Source organism: Chiloscyllium punctatum, chromosome 32, assembly GCF_047496795.1.
Source record: "Chiloscyllium punctatum isolate Juve2018m chromosome 32, sChiPun1.3, whole genome shotgun sequence".
Classification (NCBI taxonomy): Eukaryota; Metazoa; Chordata; class Chondrichthyes; order Orectolobiformes; family Hemiscylliidae; genus Chiloscyllium; species Chiloscyllium punctatum.
Window position 1 is genome coordinate 17,173,911 of NC_092770.1, and position 18,633 is coordinate 17,192,543.

The 18,633-nt window shown below is 45.7% G+C and overlaps 1 protein-coding gene across 1 annotated transcript in view; it reads left to right on the forward strand.

Moving 5' to 3' along the window:
* Nucleotides 1-18,633, forward strand: part of LOC140457930 (EF-hand calcium-binding domain-containing protein 4B-like) — a 100,601-nt gene that overhangs the window by 34,982 nt on the left and 46,986 nt on the right. The window contains exons 3-5 of the mRNA XM_072551767.1: nucleotides 466-577; nucleotides 11,325-11,499; nucleotides 18,282-18,428. Of these exons, the coding sequence (XP_072407868.1) occupies nucleotides 466-577; nucleotides 11,325-11,499; nucleotides 18,282-18,428 (434 nt within the window). The remainder of the gene's footprint in view (nucleotides 1-465; nucleotides 578-11,324; nucleotides 11,500-18,281; nucleotides 18,429-18,633) is intronic.

Here is an 18,633-nt window from a genome sequence, read left to right on the forward strand (position 1 = left end):
TGACCTAAATCTGTACCCAGATCTGAATGCTTCACCTTAAAAATTCATAATTCCTGTGTTCAAGTAGTTTTATTGTCTCATCCCTCCCTGCCACTGGTAACGTCTCTATACAAGTAGCTCACGAACCCCAGGTTAGTGCTCTGGGGACCCATGGCAGATAGATTTTTAAAACAAAATCTGGAATTGTATCGATAGTAAAATCCCATCTGGTTCACTAATATCCTTGAGAGACATCTAGCATCTTTACCTGATCAGGTCTAAATGTCATTCCAGACCCACAGCAATGTGGTGGACTCTTAACTACCCTCTGAATCAAGCCAATCAGATCAAAGGGCAATTAGGGGTGGGCCAGTCAGTGAAGCCAACAGCCCATGAATGGATTTTTAAAAATGGCATGTAAGCAGCTTGATTTTTGAAAGAAAACTAATCGCAATAAGCTTCTGAGAAAGGTTTGTTTATTTGCAGCACCTTCAGACTGAGCTGTCCCTCAGTTCAAATGAACTCCAGGATGTGTTCGATGTCCTGGATGCTGATCAGAATGGCTCCCTGACCTTGGAGGAGTTTACCACAGGATTTAGTAAGTTCACAGCCTTAACTTCACCCTTCAGTTTCTGTCAAGAAAGTTTATACCATGACAATTCTCGGACTTTTCTCTTTTCCATTTATCCATTCACGAAAAGTGGATATCACTGACTGGTCCAACATGTGTGGCCAATCCCTAATTGTCTTGGAGAAGGTGATGTCTTCTTGAACTGCGGTGATTCATTCAAGAACTAGAAGAACAAAAACAATTATAGCACAGGAACAGGCCTTTCGGCCCTCCAAACCTGCATCGATTCAGATCCTCTATCTAAACCTGCCACCTATTTTCTAAGGATCTGTATCCCTCTGCTCCCTGCCCATTCATGTGTCTGTCTAGATACAGCTTAAGTGATGCTATCATTTCCACCCCTACCACCTCAGCTGGCAACGCATTCCAGGCACCCACCATCCTCTGCGTAAAGAATTTTCCCTGTATATCTCCCCTAAACTTTTCCCCTCTTACTTTGAACTTGTGACCCCTACTAATTGAGACCTCCACTCTGGGAAAAGGTTTCCTATTATCCACCCCTCATGATTTTGTAGGCCTCAATCAGGTCCCCCCCCCCTTTCGAATGAAAATATTCCTAATCTAAACAACCTCTCCTCATAGCTTACACCCTCCATAACAGGCAACATCCTGGTGAACCTCCTCTGCACCCTCTCCAAAGCATTCACATCCTTTTGGTAATGTGGCAACCAGAACTGTACACAGTATTCCAAATGTGGCCGACCATAGTCTAATACAACTGTAACATGACCTGCCAATCTTGTACTCAATACCTCCTCCGATGATGGAAAGCATGCCGTATGCCTTCTTGACCACTCTACTGACCTGTGTTGCCACCTTCAGGGGCGGCACGGTGGCACAGTGGTTAGCACTGCTGCTTCACAGCGCTAGAGACCCGGGTTCAATTCCTGCCTCAGGTGACTGACTGTGTGGAGTTTGCACATTCTCCCCGTGTCTGCGTGGGTTTGCTCCGGTTTCCTCCCACAATCCAAAAATGTGCAGGTTAGGTGAATTGGCCATGCTAAATTGCCTGTAGTTTTAGGTGAAGGGGGAATGGGTCTGGGTGGGCTTCTCTTCGTTGGGTCGGTGTGGACTTGTTGGGCCAAAGGGCCTGTTTCCACACTGTAAAGTTATCAATGGATCTAAACACCCATATCTCTCTGAAAATCGCTTTTCCCCAGGACTTTTCCATTTAGTGTATTGCATTGCATCTTCCAAAACGCATCACCTCACATGTGCCCATATTGAACTCCATCTGCCATTTCTCTGTCCATCTCTCCAATCTATCTATATTGTGCTATATTTTGTAACTATATTCTATAGTACCCTTCACTATCAGCTACTTCACCAACTACTTGTCATCTGCAAACTTGCTAATGAGGCAACCTTCACCTTCCTGCAAGTCATTTATGTATATTACAATCAACAGCAGTCCCAGCACAGATCCTGTGGGACACCATTGGTCACAGGTCTCCATTTTGCGAAGCTTCCTTCCACTACTACTCTGTGTCTCCTGTTGTCCAACCAGTTCTCTATATATCTAGCTAGAACACCCTGGACTCCATGCGACCTCACCTTCTTCATCAACCTACCATGGGGAACCTTATCAGATGCCTTACAAAGTCCATGTATATGAAATCTACATCCTTTCCCTCATCAACCAATTTTGTCACCTCTTCAAAGAATTCTATTAGGTTTGTAAGACATGCTCTTCCCTGCACAAAACCATGCTGCCTATCACTGATAAACCCATTTTCGTCCAAATGGGTATATATCCTATCCCTTAGTATCTTCTCGTAGCTCCTCTATCATTGACATCAGGCTCACAGGTCTGTATTTACCTGGATTATTCCTGCTACCCTTCTTAAACAAGGGGACAACATTAGCATTTTTCCAGTACTCTAGGACCTCTCCCATTTTCAAGGATGCTGCAAAGATATTAAATTAGTTCCCTACAGTGTGGGAACAGGCCTTTCGGGCCAACAAGTCCACACCAACCCTCTGAAGAGTAACCCACCCAGACCCATTTCCCTCTTACTAATGCACCTAACACCGTGGGCAATTTTGCATGGCCAATTCACCTGACCTGCATGATTTTGGACTGTGGGAGGTAACAGGAATACCTGGAGGAAACCCATGCAGACAGTTGCCTGTGGCTGGAATCGAACCCAGGTCCCTGGTGCTGTGAGGCAGCAGTCCTAATCACTGAACCACTGTGCCGTCCTTATCTGTTAAAGCCCCAGCTATTTCCTCTCTCGCTTCCCTCAGTAACCTGTGATAGATCCCATTTGGACCGGGGACTTGAACACCTTAATGCCTTTTAGAATACACAACAGTTCCTCCCTCCTTATGCCGACTTGACCGAGAGTACTCAAAGCTCTATCCTTAACTCAACATCCACCATTTCCCTCTCCTCGGTGAATACCGATGCAAAGTACTCGTTAAGAATCTCACCCATTTTCTCTGACTTCAAGCATAGCTTTCCTCCTTTGTCCTTGAGTGGGCCAACCATTTCCCTTGTTATCCTCTTGCTTCTTAAATATGAATAAAAGGCTTTGGGGTTTTCCTTAACCCTGCTCACTAAGGATATCTCATGACCCCTTCTAGCCCTCTTAGTTCCTCATTTCAGATTGATCCTGCATTCCCAATATTCTTCCAAAGCTTCATCTGTCTTCAGTCGCCTAGACCTTATGTATGCATCTTTTTTCCGCTTAGCTAGTTTCTCAATTTCACCTGTCATCCATGGTTCTGTAATGTTGCCATCTCTATCCCTCTTTTTCACAGGAACATATCTCTCCTGAACTCTAATCAACCTCTCACATATCAAATGTGGATTTCCCTTCAAAAAGCTGCTCCCAATCTACATTCCTCAGCTCCTGCTGAGTTTTGGTACAGTTGGCCTTCCCCCAATTTAGCACTCTTCCTTTAGGATTAGTGGTGCTGGAAGAGCACAGCAGTTCAGGCAGCATCCAAGGAGCTTCGAAATCGACGTTTCGGACAAAAGCCCTTCATCAGGAATAAAGGCAGTGAGCCTGAAGCATGGAGAGATAAGCTAGAGGAGGATGGGGGTGGGGAGAAAGTAGCATAGAGTACAATGGGTGAGTGGGAGAGGGGATGATGGTGATAGGTCAGGGAGGAGAGGGTGGAGTGGATAGGTGGAAAAGGAGATAGGCAGGTAGGACAAGTCCGGACAAGTCATGGGGACAGTTACTGAGCTGGAAGTTTGGAACTCGGGTGAGGTGGGGGAAAGGGAAATGAGGAAACTGTTGAAGTCAACATTGATGCCCTGGGGTTGAAGTGTTCCGAGGCGGAAGATGAGGCGTTCTTCCTCCAGACATCTGGTGGTGAGGGAGCGGCGGTGAAGGAGGCCCAGGACCTCCATGTCCTCGGCAGAGTGGGAGGGGGAGTTGAAATATTGGGCCACGGGGTGGTGTGGTTGATTGGTGCGGGTGTCTCGGAGATGTTCCCTAAAGCGCTCTGCGAGGAGGCGCCCAGTCTCCCCAATGTAGAGGAGACCACATTGGGAGCAACGGATACAATAAATGATATTAGTGGATGTGCAAGTAAAACTTTGATGGATGTGGAAGGCTCCTTTAGGGCCTTGGATAGAGGTGAGGGAGGAAGTGTGGGCGCAGGTTTTACAGTTCCTGCGGTGGCTGGGGAAAGTGTTAGGATGGGAGGGTGGGCTGTAGGGGGGCGTGGACCTCACCAGGTAGTCAGAGAGAACGGTCTTTACGGAAGGCGGAAAGGGGTGGGGAGGGAAATATATTCCTGGTGGTGGGGTCTGTTTGGAGGTGGCAGAAATGTCGGCGGATGACTTGGTTTATGCGAAGGTTGGTAGGGTGGAAGGTGAGCACCAGGGGCGTTCTGTCCTTGTTATGGTTGGAGGGGTGGTGTCTGAGGGCAGAGGTGCGGGATGTGGACGAGATGCATTGGAGGGCATCTTTAACCACGTGGGAAGGGAAATTGCGGTCTCTAAAGAAGGAGGCCATCTGGTGTGTTCTGTGGTGGAACTGGTCCTCCTGGGAGCAGATACGGCAGAGGCGGAGGAATTGGGAATAAGGGATGGCATTTTTGCAAGAGGTAGGGTGGGAAGAGGTGTAATCCAGGTAGCTGTGGGAATTGGTGGGTTTGTAAAAAATGTCAGTGTCAAGTCGGTCGTCATCAATGGAGATGGAGAGGTCCAGGAAGGGGAGGGAGGTGTCAGAGATGGTCCAGGTAAATTTAAGGTCAGGGTGGAATGTGTTGGTGAAGTTGATGAATTGCTGAACCTCCTCGCGGGAGCACGATGTGGCGCAAATGCCATCATCAATGTAGCGGAGGAAGAGGTGGGGAGTGGTGCCGGTGTAATTACGGAAGATCAACTGCTCTACATAGTCAACAAAGAGACAGGCATAGCTGGGGCCCATACGTGTGCCCATGGCTACCCCTTTGGTCTGGAGGAAGTGGCAGGATTCAAAGGAGAAATTGTTAAGGGTGAGGACCAGTTCGGCCAAACGAATGAGAGTGTCGGTGGAAGGGTACTGTTGGGGACGTCTGGTGAGGAAAAAACGGAGGGCTTGGAGGCCTGGTCATGGCGGATGGAGGTGTAGAGGGATTGAATATCCATGGTGAAGATGAGGCATTGGGGGCCGGGGAAACGGAAGTCTTGGAGGAGGTGGAGGGCATGGGTGGTGTCTCGAACGTATGTGGGGAGTTCCTGGACTAGGGGGGATAGGACAGTGTCGAGGTAGGTAGAGATGAGTTTCGTGGGGCAGGAGCATGCTGAGACAATGGGTCGGCCAGGGTGGTCAGGCTTGTGGATCTTGGGAAGGAGGTAGAACCGGGCAGTGCGGGGTTCCCGGACTATGAGGTTGGAAGCTGTGGGTGGGAGATCTCCTGAGGTGATGAGCTTCTGTATGGTCTGGGAAATGATGGTTTGGTGATGGAGGGTGGGGTCATGGTCGAGGGGGCAGTAGGAAGAGGTGTCCTTGAGTTGGCGCTTGGCTTCAGCTGTATAGAGGTCAGCGTACCAGACTACCACTGCGCCCCCTTTATCCGCTGGCTTGATGGTGAGGTTGGGATTGGAGCAGAGGGATTGGAGGGCTGCGCGTTGTGAGGGTGAGAGGTTGGAGTGGGGGAGGGGGGTAGACAGGTTGAGGTGGTTAATGTCCCGGCGGCAGTTGGAAATAAAGAGGTCGATGGCAGGTAATAGGCCAGCGCAGGGGTGTTTTTTTACCTTTACTCTTCCTTTAGGATCACTCTCACATTTGTCCATGAGTATTCTAAATTTATTGCATTGTGATCACTATTCCCAAAGTAATCCCACACTGAAACTTCAACCATCTGGCTGGGCTCATTCCCCAACACCAGGGCTAGTATGGCCCCTTCACGAGTTGGACTATTTACATACTGCTCTAGAAAACCCTCCTGGATGCTCCTTACAAATTCTGCTCCATCCAGTCCTCTAACACCAAGTGAAACCCAGTCAATATTGGGAAAATTAAAATCTCCTATTACCACTACCCTGTTGCTCCGACATCTTTCCACGATCTCTCTACATATTTGTACCTCTACCTCATGCTCGCTGTTGGGAGGCCTGTAGTACAATCCCAACATTGTTACCGCACCCTTCCTATTTCTGAGTTCTGCCCATACTGCCTCACTGCTCGAGTCCTCCATAGTGCCCTCCTTCAGCAGCTGTGATATTTTCTTTGACCAGAAGATTCGATGTAGATAGACCCACAATGCCATTAGGGAGGGAATTCCAGGATTTTGACAGTGAAGGAATGGTGATATATTTCCAAGGCAGGATGGTGAGTGGCTTGGAGGGGAACTTGCAGGTAGTGGAGTCCCCCATGTATTTGCTGCTCTTATACTTTGCGATGGTAGGAGTCACAGGTGCTGGTGAAGAAACCTTGGTGAGTTTCTAGCGCATCTTGTAAATGAAATACACACTCTTGCTACTGAGTGCTGGGAGTAGGTGTTTGTGGATGTGGTGCCAATCAAGTGGGCTACTTTGTCCTGGATGGTGTCACGCTTCTTGACTCTTGTTGGAGCTGCACCCATCCAAGCAAGTGGGGAAGATTCATCACGTTCCTGCCTTGTGCCTTGTAGGCGGTGGTCAGGCTTTGGAGAGTCAGGAGAGGATGTGGTATAGGTGGTATTGGCACTGGACATAACAGTCTAAAGAGTTTTCATGAGACTTTAGGTCTAATTTGGCAAATTTAGCTAATTCAGTGTAAAAGATTGAAGAACTTTAATCGAAAATCGAGCTTCTTGTGTTAATCTAAATAAAACGTGTGCAGGAAGTTTACTCCCCGATCATGTTAATCCAATCAAGCCAGTCACCAGGATGAAGTTTCTGATAATTGTGCTCATTTGCATACTTCTGAGAACTCAACGTTTAACATTAAAAATTAAACCTCTTTCTGTGCGCAATGGGCCGCATTTTAAACTCCCCTCAGGTGGTTGTAAATTTGTGGCATGTGGAGGTGGGTCATACATGTGCAAAGTATCCTGCCCGCTGTTTACTTGCCCACTCCTGCCCTCACTGTGGTATTTCCCATGGCACAGCTGGCAGCCCACCTACCAGTGGGTTAATTCAGGATGGTACATAAGTGGTCAATGCCAACCTAAAGGCCTCACTGCAATGCTGTTGGGATTCGACCTGAAGTGGGTGATGTCCACTCCAAGAGGGTGACTTTCACTGTGTGGGTTTGTGGTAGACTTGGCAGGGGAGCGATCCCTGTTTTATTGGAACCCCCTTAACTCTTTTGAGGCTTTCTCCCAGCAAGGTGTTACACTCTCCTGTCTTCCATCTCCCTCTTAAACTGTGCTGTCTCTCCCCATCCTCCCATCCCCATCACCCAGGCATGTCAGTTGATTTCTAGAGAGCTTCCTGACTCCCCTACTAGGGTGAGGAACAGGATATTCAGTACTTCATACAGTTCAACTCAATATCACAAATGGACATGTTTCAAAATTACTAATGTATTAAACTATTAGCTATTAATTTATGAGGAAACTGCACACCAGTATAATAAGTAAATGGTCATGTTTATATTTTTAAAGCCCTTTGAGTTATTGACAGGTTGTACACAGTCGATGGACTGGACACACTGAGTAAACTTTCTATCTGATAAACGCATGATCAGCTGGGTTATTGAAACTGTGCCAGGGTACACCAAGGGATATGTTGTAATGCAAACAGAAATTTCTCAAAACTTTGGCTGATTGTGCTTAGTCAAGGTGGATTTGCCAGTCTGCCAGGTAGAAGTGTGTTTGAGTGATAACTTGCAAAAAAAGCATCATGTCAGAAAGCTCACTCAGTTACCCAAAGTGGAAACTCCTGGCAAACATTTTCAGATGGGTGAAGACTAAAGAAAAGGTAAAACTGCAAGATGTTGAGGAAAAACACTCTTGGAAGCAGATGGATTTACAGTGTGCTTTCCATTGTGTTCCAAAGTATATGTGGCATCACACTGAATTGATGAAGGACGGAAAATTACAGGACGGCTGGGCAGATGGCTCCCTCAAGGGGGTAGAAAAGACAATGGCGAGCCAACGGACATAGAACAGACATATTCACTGTGGGCAGCTAAATTAGGGCAGAGTGCGACTTCTGCCCCTCAGTGGCCGGAGGCCGAACTCTCTTGAGCGGTCCTAACAGTGGGATTGGAGTTAGTTTTAATGTATGTACAGGTAGAAAGGAAGAAGGTACTGTTATCTTAAGGGACATGCCACTTAAGGGACATGCCACTGAGGGACAAAAGGCACATCCTGAAGGGAAAAAGTAAAGATTGCAGATGTTAGAGATCAGAATCAAGTTGACGTTTCCAGCATAAGCTATTCATCAGGAATGTGGGGGGGGGGGGGGGGGGAGGGGGAGCGGGAGGGGGAGGGGGGAGGAGAGGAGGGATGGGGGGGAGGTGGGAGAGGAGAGGAGGTGGAGGGCCAAGGGGGCTGAGAGATAAATGGGAGGGGGGGCTTAGCTAGGGGGAAGGTAGCTGAGAATGCAATAGGTAGATGAAGGTGGGAGGTAATGGTGATAGGTTAGAGAGGACGGTGGAGCCGACAGATGGGAAGGAAGGTGGACAGGTAGGACAGTTCAAGAGGGCAGTGCCGAGTTGGAGGGCTGGATCTGGGATAAGGTAGGGTGAGGGGAGATGAGGAAACTGCTGAAATCGACACTGATTCCATGTAGTTTGAGGGTCCCAAGGAGGAAAATGAGGCGTTCTTCGTCCAGGCATCAGATGGCTAAAATCTGATGGTGGAGGAAGCCCAGGACTTGCATGTCCTTGGCAGAGTGGGAGTGGGAGTGGGAGTGGGAGTGGGAGTGGGAGTGGGAGTGGGAGTGGGAGTGGGAGTGGGAGTGTTCAGCCACAGGGCAGTGGAGTTGTTTAGTGCTTGTGTCCCAGAGATGTTCTCTGAAATATTCCACAAGTTGGCATCCTGTCTCTCCAATGTACAGGAGACCACATCAGGAGCAATGGACAAGTAGATTATGTGTGTGGAGGTGCAGGAAAATTTCTGCCAGATGTAGAAGGATCCTTTGGGGCAGAGGTGGAGGAATTGTGGACTAAGGGATAGCATTCAACTTTTGATCTTCTTCAAACCCACTGACTCCCACAGGTACCTGGACTACACCTCCTCCCTACCTACCTCCTGTAAAAACGCTCTCCCTTTTTCCCAATTCCTCTGCCTCTGCCGCATCTGCTCCCAGGAGGATCAATTCCATCACGGAACATCCAGGATGGCCTCCTTCTTCAAGAACCACTATTTTCCCTCCCACATGGTCAACGATGCCCTCCAGCACATCTCCTCCACTTCCTGCACCTCCACCCGTGAACCCCACACCTCCAATTGGAACAAGGACAGAACGCCCCTGGTCCTCACCTTCTACCCCACCAACCTCCAGTTACAATGCATCGTCTTCCACCATTTACATCACCTATAAACAGACTCCACGACTAGAGACATATTTCCCTCCACACCCCTATCTGCGTTCCACAGAGGCCATTCCCTCCGTGACTCCCTAGTCAGGTCCATGCCCCCCCACCAACCCACCCTTCACTCCCGACATCTTCACTTGCCACCGCAAGAGGTATAATACCTGAGCCCACACCTCCCCCCTCACCTCCATCCAAGGACCCAAAGAATCCTTTCATATCTGGCAGAGATATTCCTGCACCTCCACACACACCATCAACTTGTCCATTGCTCCTGATGAGGTCTCCTGTACATTGGGGAGAAAACTTGCAGAACGTTTCAGAGAACATTTCTGGGACACCTGCACCAACCACCCTACCACCCTGTGGCTGAACACTTCAACTCCGCCTCCCACTCTACCAGGGATATGAAAGTCCTTGACCTCCTCCACCATCAGATTCTGGCCACCTGACGCCTGGTGGAAAAACGCCTCATCTTCTGCCTTGGGACCCTCCAAACACACGGGCTCAATGTCCACTTCAGCAGTTTCCTCATTTCCCCTCCCCCCCCCCACCTTATCCCAGAGCCAGGCCTCCAACTCGGCATCAACATCTTGAACTATCCTACCCGTCCATCTTCCTTCCCACTTATCGGCTCCACCCTCCACTCTGACTTATCACCATCACCCCCCCCACCTTTATCCACCTATCACATTCCTAGCTACCTTCCCTTCAGCCGCAGTCTCCTCTCATTTATCTCTCAGCCCCCTTGCCCGCCCCTCCCTGCATTCCTGATGAAGAGCTTATGCCCGAAACGTTGATTCTCCTGCTCCTTCGATGCTGCCTGACTGGCTGTGCTTTTCCAGCAACACACATTTTGAGCCCCCCAGCCCACTTCTTAAAAGGAAACAAGCTACACCAACATCAGTTTTTTCAATTAACCTGCATGGATATGCTATGACTCATCTCGAGAGCGAGTGGGTCTTGAACCTGGAGTGTCATGTTTTAATTATTGGAATGCTACCACCGAACTGTAACAGCCCTGTGCTGTAATTGCTTTGAATTGATCTGTTCTGATATCCCCAGGGCAGGTGGCCCTTTACCCCAGACCCCAGACCCTCCAGCCTAAAGCACCACCATTGTACCGCAGAAACCCCTATACCTATTGTATTATGGCAGGTGCAGTGTAATATCGGGATAATGGAGATTTTAACAAGCTGAAGACAAGAAATTGCTGGAGAAACTCAGCAGGTCTGGCCATATTTGTGGACAGGAAGCAAAGTCAATGTTTCAGGTCTCTCCATAGATGCTGCCAAAGTTTCTCTCTGTAGGTGCTGCCAGACCTGCTAAGTTTCTCCAGCACATTCTGATTTTGTTTGATTTTAGCAAGCCCAATTGAACCTTAATTATTGATTTATATTTGGAGGGTGGGCTGTTGACTTTAACACCCACGTTATTATGGGGTGACCGAGTGTTGTGTGAGTGAGAACGTGGTGGGGTGAGAACCTGCTCTGTTTACAAGCCCTTCCTACCATCAAAAACTCAACCAGCAAGGGCCCGTAATATCTGTCCATAGCGAGACTGTATTGAGTCAGTTAATGGACAGCCATCATCTGAATTAGACATTCGATTGAACCAGAAAGTGCCTGTTCCTAAACTGCTGAAGAGCAATTTATGGCAATGTAAAAGAGGACTGTGAGAGCAACAAAGTGACTCCTGCAGTGAGCCAGTAAGGGAACAATGGGCTGAAGAGTCCCTTTTCTTGCTGTAATCACTCCATGATATATTTACTGACTGAGAAATATTTGGAATTTTCACACATTCAGGTCAGTTCCTGTTTGGAGAAAAGACAATTGTAGACAAGTTAAAGAGAAGCCAGGATCAGCCTGAGAGCCTGTACCTGAATCAGTGTACCCAACAGTTGGTAACAGCTGATGATGATGTGGAGCACCACTTCCAAACCATGATGGAGAACCTGGGAGCAAGGAACCTCTTTAATGAGTGAGTGAAACATTGCAGCACACAAGCAGATACTTGTGGCTGTGTTTTCCTGGGAGGATTTGACATTACACCTGCAAGCATGTTCAATGGATAATAGGGAAGGCAGATGGAACATTGCCTTTTATTTCATGGTGAATGGAGTACACACGTAGGGAGATTTTTGCTAAAACTATTACAAGGCATTAGTCAGAATACACTTGGAATACAGTGGAAGTTTCAGTCTCTTTATCTAAGAAGAGATACATTGGCATTGGAGATGGTTCAGACAAAGTTCACTCCAGTTATGGAGGGATGCTCTTATGAGGTGAAGTTTGTAGTAGGTTGGGCTTGCACTCAACAGAGTCCAGAAGAATGACAAGAGACTTTATTGAAACACACACGATTCTTAACCGGTCTTGACAGGATAGATGCAGAAAGGATGTTTCCCCTTGTGACAGAGACTTGGACCAGAAGGAATAATCTCAGAGTCATCCATTTAAGATAGAAATGAGGAGAAATTTATTCTCTCACAGGGGATTGAATCTAGGGAATTCTTTACTGCAGAGGGCTGTGAGGCGTTAAGTATGTAGCTAGACTGATTTTTAATCAGGAAGCGAATCAAGGAAGGAGAGTAGAGTTGAGGATTATCAGATCAGCCATGATCTCATTGAACAGCAAAGCAAACTTGATGGATTGAATGGCTAATACTGCTCCTATGTCCTATGGTCTAACAGAAATGCTCAACTCATTTAATTGAACAAAGTTGTTGACAACTGTTTGCCATTTATGTGGTTGGAATATATTTTTTAAAAAGTATTTATTGAGTCAATTACAGGGAACATAGGGGCAGGAGGAGGCCATTCAGCCCATCAGGTCTGTTCCAACATTCAGTAAGATCATAGCTAATATTGATGTGGTCTCATCTCCACCTCCCTGTCCTCCCCCAATAATTCTCTGTCTATTAAATATCTAATTCAGCCATGAATAGATGTAAAGAGCCAGCCTCCAGAAAATTCCATATTCTAAAGATCCTCTGACAGAAAAAAATTCTCAATCCTGTCTTAAGTTGCGAACCCAGATTCTTGGTATTAATCTCAGCTACAAGAGGAAACATTGTACTGGTCCAGTTCCCACAAGATCTTACATATTCAAGAAGGGAATCAAATGAATCTTTCCTATACTGCTTCTAATGCCATTATATTGTCTTTCAAATGAGGACACCAAAACTGTATGCAGTAACTCTAGATGTGGTCTTACCAGGGTCCTGTGCCACTACAATAAATCTTAAAAACTTAGCTTAAATCTATATTTTATTCCCTTTGTAAAAATCACCCATATTCCATTCTCACTTGTGCCCTTAAGAATTAGCCGTGGGTCAGAGGCTGTATCTCTTGTCCAGCCTTTCAACTTTGTGATTTTTTAAAAATTCCTGCCAACATCAACAAATTATATTTATAAAGCTGTGACTTAGTAAGACACCTCAAGATGCCGAACAGGAATAACATCAAACAAAACGTAATGCTGAACTACAGGGGGAAGCAGACAAGAAGATTTTAAGGGTTGTCTTAATGGCGTTGTGAGAAGTAAAGAGTTATAAAGGTTCAGAGAAGGTTAATTCCAAATTTTAGGATTCAGGCTGTTGAAGGCACTCCCTCTCCCCGGCCCACTCCATGAACGAAGAGAACGGAATTGTGTTTCCCACCTTCTTCTCCCTCTGTCATAATGTGTGTGTCTGTGTGTCCTCATGTGTGTGTGTGCGCGCATCTGTATGTGTGTGTGCATGCGTGTGTGTGCCCGTGCGTACATGCATGTGTGTGTGTGTGTGTGTGTGTGTGAGAGAGAGAGAGAGAGAAAGAGTGTGTGTGTGTTAACAAAGGGACTGGAGTTTTGGTTAGTAGTTTCCTAGAATCATACAGCTGTACAGCATGGGAAAAGATACTTCGGTCCAACTCGTCCATGCTGACCAGATATTCTACATTAATCTAGTCCCACTTGCCTGTATTTGGCCCATATCCCTCTAAACCCTTCCTATTCATGTACCCATTCAGATGCCTTTTAAATGTTGTAAGTGTATCAGTCTCCACCGCTTCCTTTGGCAGCTCATTCCAGACAGCCTCTGTGTTTAAAAAGATGCCCCTCAGATCGCTTTTAAATCTTTCAGCTCTCATTATGCCCTCTAATTATGGACTCCCTTACCCTGGGGCAAAGACATTGGCTCTACACTCCATCCATGCCCCCCATGATTTTACAAAGTTATAGAAGGTCACTCCGCATCCTCCAATGCTCCAGGTAAAATAGTCCCAGCCTATTCAGCCTCTCCCTCTAGTTCAGGCCCTCCAACCCTGGCAACATCCTTGTAAATCTTTTCTCAGCCTCTTCAAGTTTCACAACATCTTTCCGATAGCAGTAATATAATATGCCAACTGTTTATAACTATTTACCTGTAGCCAGAGTCTGATTACTTTTAATAAATAGTGATTCCTGTTCGGTACAGAAACCCAGTATGTATGTTTAATCAATTTGGTTTCAAAACACTTTTGCATATTATTAAACATCTTTAACTTCAGTGGTGACTGCAGGAATAGTGAGGCTTGGTTTCCTATAAGCTATCTCAGTGAATCATGACATTGGAATATGTTCGAACAACTCCTTAAACCATCTGTTCTGAAAAGCCACTTATCGTCTGTCAGGTTTGGACACAGGATATTTTTTATCATAATGTATACCCATTTAGATACAGGGATTGGTAAAGTAGAATTTTATGCAGGGGTAATGTACAATTTGTAGACTAGCCATGGCTTAGTTGGAATATTTTCACCTCTGAAAGATTTGAGGTCAAATCCTACTCTAGAATGTAAACACGAACATCAAGGCTGGCACTCCATTGCAGGACTGATGGAGTGCTGTACTGTCAGAGGTGCTGATGAGATGTTCAATTGAGAATTCAAGGTGGCATTAGATGATTACTTAAATAGAAATATTGTGCAGAGTTACAGGGAGAGGATGGGAAAGTAGAATTAAATTATAGTGCTCTCAATCAACATCCTGGAGCATCAGAGGCTGAGGGGTGGCCGTATAGAGGCTTATAAAATCACGAGGGGCATGGATAGGGTAAACAGACAAGGTCTTTTCCCTGGGTGGGGGAGTCCATAACTAGAGGGCATAGGTTTAGGGTGAGAGGGGGAAGATATAAAAGGGACCTAAGGGGCAACTTGTTCATGTGGAGGGTGGTGCATGTATGGAATGAGCTGCCAGAGGAAGTGGTGGAGACTGGTACAATTACAACATTTAAAAAGCATCTGGATGGGTATTCGAATAGGAAGGGTTTGGAGGGGTATGGGTCAAGCGCTGGCAAATGGGACTAGATTAGGTTAGGATATCTGGTCAGCATGGACGAGTTGGACCGAAGGGTCATGTTTCTGTGCTGCCCATCTCTATGACTCTCTGACTGATTATCTGGCCTTTATCTCATTGCTGATCAAAAAGGAAGGTTATCTTAAAGGAGGAAAGTGAGTCTTGAGGAGGAGATGTGTGTACTCAACTATTTATTCCTACAGTGTGGTGACCAGAACTGCACACAGTTATTCCACGGTTACTATGACCGCACCAAAGTTCAATACAGCTCCAACATATTCCCACAAGCCTGTCCGATTCAGACTGATGGTGAACTCAATGTTTTGGGGATTATAGTCGTATCAGTGAAATAATACAAAGTTGCAGATTGAAAATGTGACTTGCAATCTGCTTTATAAGCGCTGTGCACGTCAGAATGATCCAATTGTTTGAGTCTTGTTAAGAATGTTATGCTCATCAGGACAAATGCAAGAATCCCAAATCTTGAACAATTACAATAATTTTAAACTACTTTAAGATGCTCCCAGTGTTTCTATTTTCAGGCAGTACCCTAAGTTGCTGAAAGAGGTCACTGTGCAGCAAAGAAGTCTTGCTTAAACTTGTGCAGGAAAATGTTGGCGTATTGGGGTGCAAATTTGGTCCCCACTGCTGTTCCATCTCCATCAAGGACAGATACCTCAGTACCTCACTTTACCGCAAGCCCCCAGATAACCTCATGATGCTACACCTTTCTAGCTAAACCCTAAACATGTTAAAGGAGCCATCCCCTGTGGATAAGTCCTATGTATACATAGGATCTGCTCAGATGAGAGGGAGAATGCAATGGACACTAAAGATGCCCTCATAAGAATGGGATACGATGCTCAACTCATCAAACACCAATTCTGACGTGCCACAGTGAAAAACAGCAATGACTTCCTCAGAAGACAGGATGGACTGATAGAGTACCCTTCATTGTCCAGTACTTCCCGGAGTGGAGAAACTACACCATATTCTTTGCAGTCTTCAACACGTCATTGATGATGATGAACATCTCGCCAAGATCATCCCTACGCCTCCACTTCTCACCTTCAAACAACCGCCAAACTTTAAACAGATCATCGTTCATGGCAAACTACCGAGTTTTCAGGACATCAACCACAATGCCACACAACCCTGCCACAGCAACCTCTGTAAGACATGTCAGTTCATCCACATGGACATCACCGACAACATGGGAACACCACCCAGCACACACATAGCGGATACTTGTGTGACTTGGTCAATGTTGTTTACCTTACGAGCTGCAGACAAGGATGCCCCAATGCATGGTATATTGGTAAGACCATGCAGACGCTATGTCAACGGATGAATGGACACCACACAACAATTGCCAGACAGGGATGTTCTCTCCTAGTTGGGAAAAGCTTCAGCGATTGAGGGCATTCAGCCTCCAATCTTTGGGTAAGCATCTTCCAAGGCAGCCTTCAAGCTACACAACAACACAGAATCGCTGAGCAGAAACTGATAGCCAAGTTCCGTACCCATGAAGACAGCCTCAACCGTGATCTTGGGTTCATGTTGTGCTACATGTGACCTCACCACACTGTTCTGTAAAATCTTCCTTACTCTCCTATTCTGACACTATCACCTTGAAAACTTGGTATGATCTCTGTACCTTAATTAGCTTATACATTTTTCAGTTATTTGTTATTTTGGTTAGACCCTCAGCATGCGACTCTTATTCCTATCATATTATTCCAGTCATTTGACTTGTTCCGGCATCATCTTAATTTTTTGTAATTATCTCTTTGCCTCAATTAATCGGATTATAGTCATCCATTCGCTTGTTATCCAGCTGTTGACACTATACTCACACAGTCTGCCACTCTTGAGCACCTGCAGAGACTTATTACTCGCACTCACACCATATGTCTGACCTTTCTGATCTCTCTAGTTATAAATTCTGTGCCTGGGTTCTCTCTTCACCTGATGAAGGGGCAGCGCTCCAAAAGCTTGCGATGCTGCAGTGCAGAGGGAAGTGGGTGTCCTTATGCATTAAGCATAGAGGGTTGGTCTGCAGGTACAACAGCTAATTATGAAGGCAAATGGAATTTTGTCCTTCATTGCTAAAGGGATTGAGTTTAAAAGCAGAGCAGTTATAATGCAGCTATACAAGGTGCTGGTGAAGCCATTGCCAGAGTACTGAGTGCAGTTTTGGTCTCCTTACTTGAGAAAGGATTTAGTGGCACTGGCGGGGGTGCAGAGGAAGTTCACTAGGTTGATTCCGAAGTTGAGGGGGTTGGCTTATGAGGAGAGGCTGAGTAAACTGGGATTATATTCACTGGAATTTAGAAGAATGAGGGGGATCTTATAGAAATGTATAAAATTATGAAGGGAATTGATAAGATAGAAGTAGAAAGGATGTTTCCACTGGCAGGTGAGACTAGGACAAGAGGGCATAGCCTCAAGATGAGAGGAAGCTGGTTTAGGACTGAATTGAGAAGGAACTTCTTCATCCAGAGGGTTGTGGATCTATGGAATTCCTTGCCCAATGAAGTAGTTGATGCTACTTCAGTAATTGCTTTTAAAGCTAAGGTAGATACTTTTTTGAACAATAAAGGAATTAAGGGATAGGGTGAGAGGGCTGGTAAATGGATCTGAGTCCATGAAAAGATCAGCCATGATCTTATTGAATGGTGGAGCAGGCTCGAAGGGCTGGACGGCCTACTCCTGCTCTTAGTTCTTATGTTCTGGACGTGTTCAAATAAACTTGTTGGACTGAAACTGGTGTCAAGTTACTTTCAATAATTGTGACCATCACAATTGTCATCAAAATCTGATCTACACATGTCCTTTAGGGAAATAAATCTGCCATCCTAACCTGGTCTGGCCTACATGTAGCTCCAGACCTATGTCAATGTGGCTGACTCTTAACTTCCCTGAAAGATAGCCAATGAGCCACTCGATTCAAGGGCAATTAGGGAGAAGCAACAAATGCCTTTCATACCAACAACATCAAAATCTACTAAAAGAATTAAAAAACAGTGTGAGTACAAGATTCTTTTAATAAATTTAGATTTTAAAAATTGGTAGTCTGGTTAGTGATCTAATAATTGTTCATCCTTGTTATCGATGTTGCAGCTGTAGCTTTTCTTTCAAAACACAGAGACACTTGGATGTAAAGTAGACAATTTTATAGAGTGCCTAATATTTAATTCCAGTGACAACAGTGGAATCCAAACTACCCTGTGTCATCAGTAACTGTTGGTTTTTCTATGTAAATATAATGGTATAATGTTGTATAAAATAAAATCAAATGCAATGCCTTCAGGTGGGAGCTGATTGGTCTATGTCCCTTGACCCAATCATTCCCTGAGCTCTAACCTTGAGGAATCCTGAAAGTATTGCACAGTCTCCCATCAGGTCTGCTCATGTGTAAATATCAAATAAAATTCTGCATTTTTCAGCCAACAAGAAATCCGAAACTTATGGACACAACTGAGAAAGGATGAGCCACGTTTACTTAGTCATTTTGAAGAATTTCTGGAAAGAGTTTCTATTCAGATTCAAGAAGCCAACGAGGAAAGGGAAATGATGGAATTTGCTCTAAAAAGGTTTGTTTGATCCCTAACGATTTCCATCCCCCAACTTACTTTGAATACACATGAAAAAGGGAAAATGTATACGTTCATGCATGGTCTGAAATTTTCTTTCATGTTACCAGTTAAAACTACTCTGGCAATAAATGGTGCTATTTTATTCACAACACAGGGTTTTTTCAGTAGGGAAATATGAGATGGGAATCTATTGCAGGAGACA